The 11319-nt window shown below is 42.8% G+C and overlaps 1 protein-coding gene across 1 annotated transcript; it reads left to right on the top strand.

The window, feature by feature from the left end:
• Positions 1-1682: 1682 nt before the first annotated feature.
• LOC108238123 (ribosomal protein S6 kinase beta-1-like) lies at positions 1683-10861 on the top strand. The gene is made up of 15 exons (XM_017419993.3): positions 1683-1858; positions 3643-3686; positions 3776-3896; positions 4013-4081; positions 5602-5749; positions 6149-6206; positions 6538-6638; positions 6982-7072; positions 7194-7284; positions 7398-7505; positions 8279-8341; positions 8642-8719; positions 8936-9043; positions 9291-9403; positions 10249-10861. The coding sequence occupies exons 1-15, from the start codon at positions 1790-1792 to the stop codon at positions 10475-10477; spliced, it is 1491 nt and encodes a 496-aa protein (XP_017275482.1). The 5' UTR covers positions 1683-1789; the 3' UTR covers positions 10478-10861.
• The last annotated feature ends 458 nt before the right edge of the window (positions 10862-11319 follow it).

Here is an 11319-nt window from a genome sequence, read left to right as displayed (position 1 = left end):
AAATAAACATTTGAAATATATGAGTTTGTATGTAATGTATGAATATAATATACAAGTTTCACTTTTTAAATGGAATTACTGAAATCAATCTACTTTTTCATGATATTCTAATTTTACGACCAGCACCTGTATATGTCAACACAAGTCAGTGTTATTCCTTGAGTTAAGGAGTTTATCGTTTTCTTCCTGGCTGATTCATACATCATAGTTAAGTGGCTTTCCTGTATTCCTCTGAAAATGATACCGGTCTAAAATTAGGTGAAAAAAACAGCCAACGTCCAAAGAAATTATTTGAAAACCTGTCAAAAAGCCTGGGGAAATATGGTAGATATCATTTTAAAATATTACTTGAATGTCTGGGTTTTTGGAAGCAAAATATTAAAAAAAAATTGGGATTAGTCGAGATATTTGTACAAGATTATTGATATTTCCAGTTTAATAAAATCAGCTGAGAAGATCAGCCCTAACCCCCATACAGGACCTGTACCCATCCCGCTGCCACAGAAGAGCCACCAACATCATCAAAGACCCCACCCACCCCTCACACAAACTGTTTACCCTCCCTCCATCTGGCAAGTGCTACAGCAGCATGCGCTGCAGGACCACAAGGCTCAGCAACANTTTTCTTCCTGGCTGATTCATACATCATAGTTAAGTGGCTTTCCTGTATTCCTCTGAAAATGATACCGGTCTAAAATTAGGTGAAAAAAACAGCCAACGTCCAAAGAAATTATTTGAAAACCTGTCAAAAAGCCTGGGGAAATATGGTAGATATCATTTTAAAATATTACTTGAATGTCTGGGTTTTTGGAAGCAAAATATTAAAAAAAAATTGGGATTAGTCGAGATATTTGTACAAGATTATTGATATTTCCAGTTTAATAAAATCAGCTGAGAAGATCAGCCCTAACCCCCATACAGGACCTGTACCCATCCCGCTGCCACAGAAGAGCCACCAACATCATCAAAGACCCCACCCACCCCTCACACAAACTGTTTATCCTCCCTCTATCTGGCAAGCGCTACAGCAGCATGCGCTGCAGGACCACAAGGCTCAGCAACAACTTCTTCTCACAGGCCAACAGACTGCTGAACACACAAACTACTGCACATTCCTTGCATTAAAAAAAATGTTACATCCCATTCATGTCCATGCTGCTACTCTGCACTCTGCACTTTATCACATACATTGCACATGCTGTTGCTAAACTCAGAATTGAGACTATTCTATTGCTGTGTTGATTGTGTCTTTTTTGTTCTTTGTTACTGATATTTCCTTCTGTACTATATGTCTTATACCTAGTCTTGTACTTAGATAGATGTCAATTTTCTATGTTTAGTTAGTGTTTTGTATCTGTTGCACATTTGGAGTTCGGGGAAACGCAATTTCAGTCCCCTATGTAATATACTGTTGCATAGTCTGACTGACAATAAAGTTCACTTTGACTTTATGCAGTTTTAGATTGACACATAAATCATTATGGATTAGAAAATAGAGACAGAATCTGTTGCCATTATCAACTAGTTGTAGTAGTTGTATTATTGACTGGTGTGGGCTTTGATTTATTTATTTTTATTTTTATTTATTTGTTTGTGTGTGTGGGTGTGTGCGCTTTTATTTATGACTGGCTCTGTTTAAGAGACAATGACACGAGTTCCCGCCCCTTTGTTGTGAGCGCCGCAGTGCGCATGCTCGGTGTAGTAGCCGGTTATGGTCGCCGTGTGTGTTTGTCCATGAGGTGGGGGACGCCTGCTGTTCCTGCGGTCTGTCACAGAGCGATTCGCTGCCATGGCTGGAGTGTTTGACATTGACTTGGACCAGCCGGAGGAAAACGTCTCCGACGATGAGATCGAGGAGGTACTGTTGCGGAAGCTGTCACAGCGGAGAAACTCGTTGACACGCGCGCGACGGTTAGCCTGTTAGCACGCTAGCCTCGCAGCAGCTACCGTAGGCCCCTTCCCCTGCCCGCAAAGCCAGAGCTGTCGGGCCTTTTCAACCGCGGCGTGCCGCTGCGAAGCTTACAGCGAGCATGGCAGAACTCCCACTTGTTCTGCCTTTCCTCTCGGCTTGAGACGCGAGTCTGCGTCGAGTCGCGCGCGTTGTTGACGCTGTCACGTTTTTCTTTTAAAGCCCCTCGCTGTCGTGCAGGAGTTGTGAACCTTACTTGGCCAAAGGTGCTGCAGTGATAAATGCGGCTCCGTGTGCAACAGTTTATTTTGGCAAGATGTGGCCGAGTGGGACTGTGTGGGCTGAGGACTGCCTCTGTGCTCACACACAGACAGGAAGAAAAGAGAAATCTGCGTCCAGAAGCTGCTGTAGATTTGCAGAGCGTAAATAAACACTAATTTCTGACATGTTGCCTCCCGCTAAATAAATATTCCGTGTTAATTTGTGCACTTGGTGATGCAGAGATATAAGAAGAAATGCAATTTATTTCAAGTGCTTTTTAGACTATGGACAAAATTAGAAAAATTCAGACGATTAAAAAAAAAAAAAAGGATGCATCCCCAAAGTTTGAGTATTCGTTAGTAGTACACGATACAGCTGGTTATGTACTGTGTACTTACATGTTATGTACCAGGTACTTTCAGTATATGTACATGTTACTTACCAGGTACTTACAGGGTACATACCAGGTACTTACAGGGTACATACCAGGTACTTACAGGGTACATACCAGGTACTTACTAGGTACATACCAGGTACTTACTGGGTAAACATGGAGACCAGGCTGTATTATGAAAGAACTTGTTACTCTGTACTTACAAAACTGATCCTAGGAAATACAACTAAACTAAATGTTACAATCTATAACAGTATCACTATAACGCAAATGGCCATAAAAAAAATAATTTGCACTAATTATACTTTGCTTATGTACCTCTGATGACATTTAGTTTCTACTTCCTAAATCTGCACCTATTTTGTACATCTTTTTATGAAGATCAGGAAAGTCTAAACGTGGTCAAATATATGTATTTATTTTTCATCTTTATGCTCATAACTGGACATTTTTTTACACCACGGCAGCCGGTGTATTTTTACCATGTCTGTCCTGTGTGTGTTGTTGAATCCAGACATCCACAATATTGATGTACTAAAACTGATAATGCAATGTACCGTTTTATGTTAAAAAATGGCTAAAAACGTCAAAACTACGAGACTCAACTAAGGCATTTTGGAATCCTTTGCATATAAAATGAACATTTCAGATATCAAATGTCATAGATTATTCATCAGATTATTTAAAGGCGTAGCATTTCTTGACGTTGTGCCGATCACTCCCCTCGTTTCATGCCAGAGTTTCAGACTCGGGTCATCTTGTGCTGAAAGCTCAGAGTTGTAGCCATTTTGGTCAGACCTTGAAAATGCCCGATCTTAGGAGATGTCTCACTCAGAGCTTGTGTTGTGAGTGACTCTCAGCTACTACCACTTTAAGCTTTAGCTCAGTATCTGTAAAACTGACTTGAGTCCATTTTTGTGTTGCAACGTTGATTAGTTACGGGAATCTGCTTGAACTGGGTTGACTCCAAAAGTTATTCAGTTGTAAAATGATTACTCTCTGCATGTTCCATTAAAATTTGTCTACTAGTTCGGCAACTTCAGGTTGATTTTTCTTTTTTATAATCTGTTTTTTTCAGGCTCAAATCGGTGACATCATGGAGCAGTGCACTGGATTCGATTTGTAAGTATTGAAACGTCTCTCACTTCGAACCTTTCATATCCGAAGTATATCAGAAAGAAGAGCTGGTGGGCAAACGTCTCCCTCCGCAGCAACATGGAAGGCTGTGAGAAGATCGAAATCTCCGAGGATAACGTCAACATGGGGGCCGAGAACATCCGGCCGGAGTGCTTCGAGCTGCTGCGGGTGCTCGGGAAAGGTGGTTATGGAAAGGTATGCCTCACACCCAACACGCGGGTGGAATTATTTTACCTCCATAGCACTACGCTGACCCACTCTTTCTGATTATTTGGAACACGTCAACATTTTTTTTTTTCCTGGCTGTGCAGGTTTTCCAAGTCCGCAAAGTCGTCGGAGCTGCGGCAGGCAAAATATTTGCCATGAAGGTCTTGAAAAAGGTATTTATGGTCTCGCGAAATTGTGTCCGAGCGAAGCAGCCCCCGCTCTCTGTTCTTTTACACAAACGCGCCGCGCGCCCGTTGTTACAAATGAGCTCTGCGGCGCTTCTCTCTGCAAATATGGGCTCTGCCCCTGAAGTCAGCGGTGGGGTAGGATTTCACTGGGAGTCTGCCCTGCTCTGCTGCAGCCTTGGCTCTCCAAACACTCGGCTCGAGCCCATTAGATCCAGCGTGATGTTCTGAAGCTGCTCTGGCGGTGCGGTTGCTCGGCGTGAACCCGGCGACACGTTAATGACCTGCTGAAAGTCAGCTCTTTCCGTTTTAACTGCGACGCTCAAACGGGACAAACGCGAGCAGCAGATCTTTGATGGTGGGAGCAAAGGCTCGTGTTTATGGAGAACCTCGGGGGTCTGGGTTCCAAGTGCTTAGCTTGGATACTCAGCCGAGGAAATAAATATAAATTTTTCCAGCTAAAGAGCTTCGGAGCTGTTGTCATCAGCTTGGTGTTCTCAGAATTTAGACATGGAGTTGAAAACAAAATAAATTTATTATCCAACTAGATTCAGATTTAAGCTTCAAATAACAAACCTTTCCGTTTTCTACCTTACGTTGGAATTATTTTATATTTATGTACTAATAGTTATTGTCTAAACTGGGGTTCCTGCAAAGAAATATAAACGTTTTACAGTTTATTACTGATTCTAAATAATAAAAAATGAACAAATGTGTCTGCTATTATTTCACCTCAAAATATAATCATGTAAAACCGTTAAGTTTATAACACTTAATTGAAGGTTTTATTGTCTGTACAGCGAGCTTATGGTTCAAAATGACATTTTCAGTTTCCTGATTTACGATCTTTGTAGCCTGTCGGTGCTGACTAGATGGTTATAAATTTGCTGTCACATGATTTAAACCAGGATAGGAACTTTGATTCCTTGTGTGTGTGTGTGTGTTTATGAGTAAGGAGGAGGCTGGGATTCTCCAAGTCGACGAGAGAACGAACAGAAAAATCGGAGTAACACTGCAACCGTTATATTTAGCTCCTCGTCGCACCTTTAAACATTTAATGCTGACAACTTTATTACTGACAGGCGGCTGACTGAAGTGTTTAGTAAAGAGAAATAAGAACAGCAGTCGAGAGGAGGGGCCGTTAAAGCCTGAAAAGCTAAACATACCGAGCATGCACTCAGGCTGATGTTTTTGCACTCTTAACGTTTAGAACCGTGCGCCTGTTTAAAGTTCAGCTTTTGGATTTTTGCCACACTACAGTTGTCACATGAAATGTTTAGTAGCAGCCTGAACGGCCTTCTTACACTAAATGTCTTAAACAGTGTAAATGTACAAAAATAAAAACACTAAATATTCCTCAGTTGCAGCTGAGTCAAGTAAACACTATCATCTCAGGAGCTGTGGCAGACTTTTTTATTTATTTTTTCCTAATTTAACAACCGGCTTGTATTTTCCTCTAAACCGATGTTCGTTTTTATGCTTTTTTTTTCCTCGGCTGCCGGCTTCAGGCTATGATCGTGCGCAACGCTAAAGACACAGCTCACACCAAGGCCGAGAGGAACATCCTGGAGGAAGTGAAGCATCCCTTTATTGTCGATCTCATCTACGCCTTCCAGACAGGAGGGAAGCTGTACCTCATCCTGGAGTACCTCAGCGGTCAGTACAGTCACGAGAGCGTACAGTATGTGCAGCAGGCACTCGGAGGTTCGACCTGCCTTTCAGCGCGATATACAGCAATTTTATAAATTCCTGACTTTATTTCCCCCCTTTATCCCGTTCAGGAACATTTGCATATGTAATCAGTTTTGTAACAGGAAATGGATTTGGTAAAACATTAAAATAATTTAGTTTTCCCTTTTTCTTTACCTTAAGAAGGGAAAATGTGTATTATTAGTGCAGTTCGTAGCTAAAGAGGTGTTTACAGTTTGTGGGTCAGGTTTTGTTCAAACTTCCAGACCAAAAAGAAACGTGCCTCAGAAATGTGTTTCCTTGCCTCAGCGTACGAAGTAAAAATGTGCTGCTCGTGTTGGTAACTTGAAGTGCTCACCTGTGCAGGAGGAGAGCTCTTCATGCAGCTGGAGAGGGAGGGGATCTTCATGGAGGACACAGCTTGGTGAGCTTTAAGATTTCTATTGATCTGATCTATCAGGAAGAGGTGTCATCAGGCTGACTGTTATAGGCCTATCACGTGACAGGAAGTCCCTTCAGGAAACAGTCATTTGGTGAAAAAATAATGTCCAATTCCCAGGGCGGAGAAGCCCTGTTAAACGAGTTAATATCATAAATGCAAGTAACCATTAAAAATGCCCCCCCCCCCTCTCAAATAACAATCAGCTGTAAAACAATCCTAAGTATGTGATAAACTGACTACAAACTTGTACTTGAAGTCATATTAGTGTGATATTGGCCTTGATTTTTAAAGTTGTATACATTTCTTTGTGTAGTTTTTACCTAGCAGAGATCTCCATGGCTCTGGGTCATCTGCACCAAAAGGGCATCATCTACAGAGACCTAAAGCCTGAGAACATCATGCTCAACAGCCATGGTGAGTCTAAACAGCCCAGTTTATATCATACCTTGGTATGGGGCGCCAGTGGCTCAGGAGGTAGGGGTTCGTCCTGTAACCACAGGGCTGCTGGTTGGAGCCCCCGCTCCGTCTGTCTCAGCCGTTGAGTCCTTGGGCGAGACACTTCACCTGCCTTGCCTACAGGTGGTGGTCAGAGGGCTCGGTGGCGCCGGTGTGATGGCCGCCTCACTTCTGTCAGCCCACCCCAGGGCAGCTGTGGCTACAATGTAGCTTACCACTATCAGTGTGGAAATGGGCGTTTCGGGGTCCTTGGACTAAATAAAGTGTTAGGTGTCTAAATCTGTGTTGTTTTGTCTTCCAGGTCATGTAAAACTGACCGACTTTGGTCTGTGTAAAGAATCCATTCATGATGGGACGGTTACACACACCTTCTGTGGAACTATCGAATACATGCAAGTCAAATCCTTTCCGTTTGCCTTCTCTGGCCCAGTTGCACTTTTGTCTTTCACCTTTTGCTTTGTGCTTCTTTCTGTTTCTGTCTTAGTAAAATGTGCGGTCTTGGCATTGTTGCAGGGCTCCGGAGATCTTGATGAGAAGTGGGCACAACAGAGCGGTGGACTGGTGGAGTCTGGGCGCTCTGATGTACGACATGCTCACAGGAGCGGTCAGTGGGAAAAAAACAACCTACTTTACAAACATTTATTAGCGGACTGGTGTAAAATCTGAATCCTGTTTTGGGATGTTTGAGTCATCCCTGTTTGTCTTCTCTGCTTGTAGCCACCGTTCACCGGTGAGAACCGTAAAAAGACCATTGACAAGATCTTGAAGTGCAAACTCAGCCTTCCACCCTACCTCACACAAGAAGCCAGAGATCTCCTCAAACGGGTATGTACTGCTTTGTTTTCAGGGCTCGGCCACTTGTAGAATGAATGGACGAGTTTATTTCAGTTCTTCACACGTTACAGACACTTTATAAAAGAAACAAGGAAAAGGAAAAGAATCTAAATTTCTTTTTTTTTCTTTAAACCAACCACTGTTTTACTAACATTTCCCTTGTTACTGGATCTATTTCATCATTTTAATATAAAAACTAAAACATTTATTACCTCCCTGTTTATGTCTGTGTGTGTTCATTATTTGTCTGTTAGCAAAATATCTCTTGAACCACCAGATGGACTTTATTGAAACTTTCAGAAAAGCACTCAATAGGTGTACATTCACAACCTATTACATTTTAGAGTGAACCAGGTTCAAAATGGCCGCCACGGCTTATCAACCTTAACAAACACAAAAATGGCTACAACTCAGTCAGTTTTACAGATACTGAGCTAAAATTTAAAGGGGTAGTAGCTGAGAGTTAAAGAAAACCAAAGAAAGAAAACCCTTTCTTTTTAATAATGGATAACTTATTAATATCAAACTATTCTCTAACTGTTTTTACTAAATTTTTTATACCTGTCCCTGAGCTGAACTAGTTATAGCATTTATCGGAGTAATTACAGTACACACACCATTTGAAGAAAAAAATAAAAGGAACTGAAGGAATGCATGTCGAGCGATCATGACTTGGGACCTAATACTGAACCTTGTGGAACACCTCAGGTTACTTTCCTAAGCTGTGATTGTTTTATTTACTTATTTTACTTTTTTTTTTACAGTTGCTCAAGAGAAATGCCTCATCTAGGCTGGGAGCAGGACCAGGAGATGCTGCTGAAGTGCAGGTGAGAATAAGAACAATATTAACTCCCTCACTAAAAACTGCTACTTTCTATATCAGATACCAAAGGTTTTATTTCTAAAATACGTCTGTCTAAGTTATCAGATATTATCACTAAAAGTAGTAACATTGCCCACTGAATGGGAGCTGTAAATGTAATGTTAGTTTTGCCTTTGTGGCTTCAGAGCACATATAGGTTCAGACTGTTTTTGGCCTGATGTTTGCTTGGATGGCAACTCTTTCTAACAAACTCTTAAATTATGCTGAAACTGGCGCGTCTCGTTCTGCTTTTGGTGTCCGATAGGCTCACCCTTTCTTTCGGCACATCAACTGGGAAGATCTGCTGGCTCGGAAAGTGGAGCCCCCCTTCAAGCCCATCCTTGTGAGTACAAGCCGGAGCTCCGAGCGATGCACGATGTCCTGTTGTGTTAGGAGAGAAATTTGAGAAACGTTTTTGAAAGTAAACGCTCCGCTCAGACGCGCAACTCGCGTTTCAAGGAAGGAACCGGGTGCTCTCCCGTTTCTCCCGACAGCCGAGACGTTAGCTCGTGTTGCTGTGGCCCGTCACCGCATTCTTCCCTGTCTTCCGTGTTTGCAGCAATCGGCAGATGACGTGAGTCAGTTCGACTCGAAGTTCACGAGTCAGACGCCAGTGGACAGCCCGGACGATTCTACCCTCAGTGAGAGTGCAAATCAAGTCTTCCTGGTAACTTTTCCTTCCTAACGTCACAATTTCCAGCAATTTACCACACTTTTTAGCAGTGAAAAAAATATTTCCTTAGATAAATTTTTAATGTCGATCCTTCTCAGTCTGATTAAATATTTTAACAGCGAGGCTCACATCCAGCTGGTTCTGAACGTCCCGCTCAGTATTGCTGATTTTTGTTCGATCTGTGGCCATGTAGGACGCGGCGTCATTCGTGCCCGTTTTTACCTTTTTTTTTATTTCGAAGGGTTTCACGTATGTTGCGCCGTCCGTCCTGGATAACATCAAAGAGAAGTTCTCATACGAGCCGAAGATCCGCTCCCCTCGGCGGATCATGGACAGCCCGAGAACACTTCCGAGGTGCGTTTGTTCACCTGAAATCTCACCAGCTTGATTAGGGATGGGCATCTTAAGCAAAACACAAACATCGAATTTGTCGGTGATTATCACATTTTTCTTTGAATATTCAGACCCCCAACCCCATCCTGGTCCCCCCCGCTCGACTACCAACCACCGCTCAGAACAGGAAATCAAACTGCAGCAAATCATGCTTCTCATAGCATGAGTTTACTTTTACTCATCATCAGCACAACAACAAACTGTTTAAAGCAGAAAAAGCAGTTTTTATGGTTATGGACCACGACTTGTTTTATGTTTTTGCCTTAAAATGTGACCACGTTCACACAGGTGGGCCCTGCGGAGAATTAACGTTTTCTCAGCCCGAGTCCTGCAGCTGAAAAAACATCTCCAATGAAACAAAGGCTCCAGGTACAGAGACATGTCCTGCTGCTAATCCTGTTAGCCGGGGGATCTTTATTTGCCTTCATTTTCTCCTGTTCAGTGAATCAGTGTGGAGGGGGATGCATGTAGTCTGACAAAAAAACGAAAAGCTGAGCTCACTGACCAGAGTTTCTACTAATCCTTTCAAAATAAACTACGATAACAGGAACGGAGTAAGTTATTTTTTAATTTCTTTTTTTGGAGAGTAAATGTTGGAAAAAAAAATAGTTGGGAAACAACTTAGCCTGTCTCTCCCTGGTGCCAGTGTATTAAAAAGAAAAAGTCACATTGATTCTTTGAATTCTCCCATTTTAACGAGACTTCACTGCCCATCCCTAATCTGAGTGATGCTGCACACACGTATCAAACTGACACATTAAAAAAAAAACTTATCTTTTACTTCCTTCTCTCCTTCGTCCTCTCAGCCCAGGCTGGGCCCGTAGCCCCCTCCTCCCCGGCTTAGGACCGAGTGTTCTCCAGTCCCCTCAGGAGCAGGCCATGGACATGTCCTCCGTGGAGCAGATGGACATCACGAGCAGCTCCGAGGCCTCGGCCCCTCTCCCCATCCGACAGCCAGCTGGGATCAACCAGATGAAGCAGCAGGCCTACCCCGTCGTGGCCAAACGGCCCGAGCATCTACGTATGAACCTATGACCTCCTTTTTTTTTTTTGGTTGTTTTTGTTTTTTTTTTTTTTTTTAAACGGAAACAAAACAGTATGGATGCTCGAGACAATGAAAATCCAAAAATTGCACACTACATATCCTGTCTGAGCCTGGAGTTTTGTCTTTTCGTTTTGTTTTTTTTTTTGCGGCGTGCTTCAGTAAGGTGCTTGAGATGACTTCGCCGTCTCACCGCTTCTCCTCGGACACTTCAGGTCCGCTGACCTCCGTCTTCTCATGTTTTGAGAAATAAAAAAAAAGAAACAAAAGGAAGCGGAGGCGATCGTTTATCAGGTGGTAAGCTTCGAACTTGAAACACAGTCAGTCCTGGGTCCTTTGGGATGTTTCAGTGAAGGACACTGAAGGGGAAAAAAAAAGGAAATCTATTGGGAAGATTGTGCTGAAATCCTTCCTGGCTCCAAGTGGATCCATGTTAATTGGGATTGTGGCAAGCAGACAGAGGCTCCGTCATTGATTGGTGTTTTGTTTTATAGTCTTACGGAGAGGATGCATTAAACGTGGAACACATCATCTGAGTCAGAGAAGCCCGAATTTTAAAAAAAAAGAAAGAAAAGAAAACGAGTTTGCCTTCATCCTTTTTCTTTTGCAGCATTGGTGTCGTGAACGACTTGTTCGATACTTCGGGCGCGCCTCACGTTGTCGACATTTCCTTCAGTCAGAATAAATCATCTTGACGCAACGTTGAGCGTTAATTACACAAACATCCTGCTGACCCTCTGCTCGTTTGAGCCCACCGCCCTCCTCCGGACCCCAGGAGTGGATTCGTGTCTGAGACTAGTTGATCTGGTCTCTGTCTGCAGCAGGAGGAAAGGTG

The sequence above is a fragment of the Kryptolebias marmoratus genome, linkage group LG2 (assembly GCF_001649575.2).
Source record: "Kryptolebias marmoratus isolate JLee-2015 linkage group LG2, ASM164957v2, whole genome shotgun sequence".
Taxonomy (NCBI): Eukaryota; Metazoa; Chordata; class Actinopteri; order Cyprinodontiformes; family Rivulidae; genus Kryptolebias; species Kryptolebias marmoratus.
Note: the sequence above shows the minus strand (reverse complement) of the source record. Positions and strands in the feature narration are given on the sequence as shown.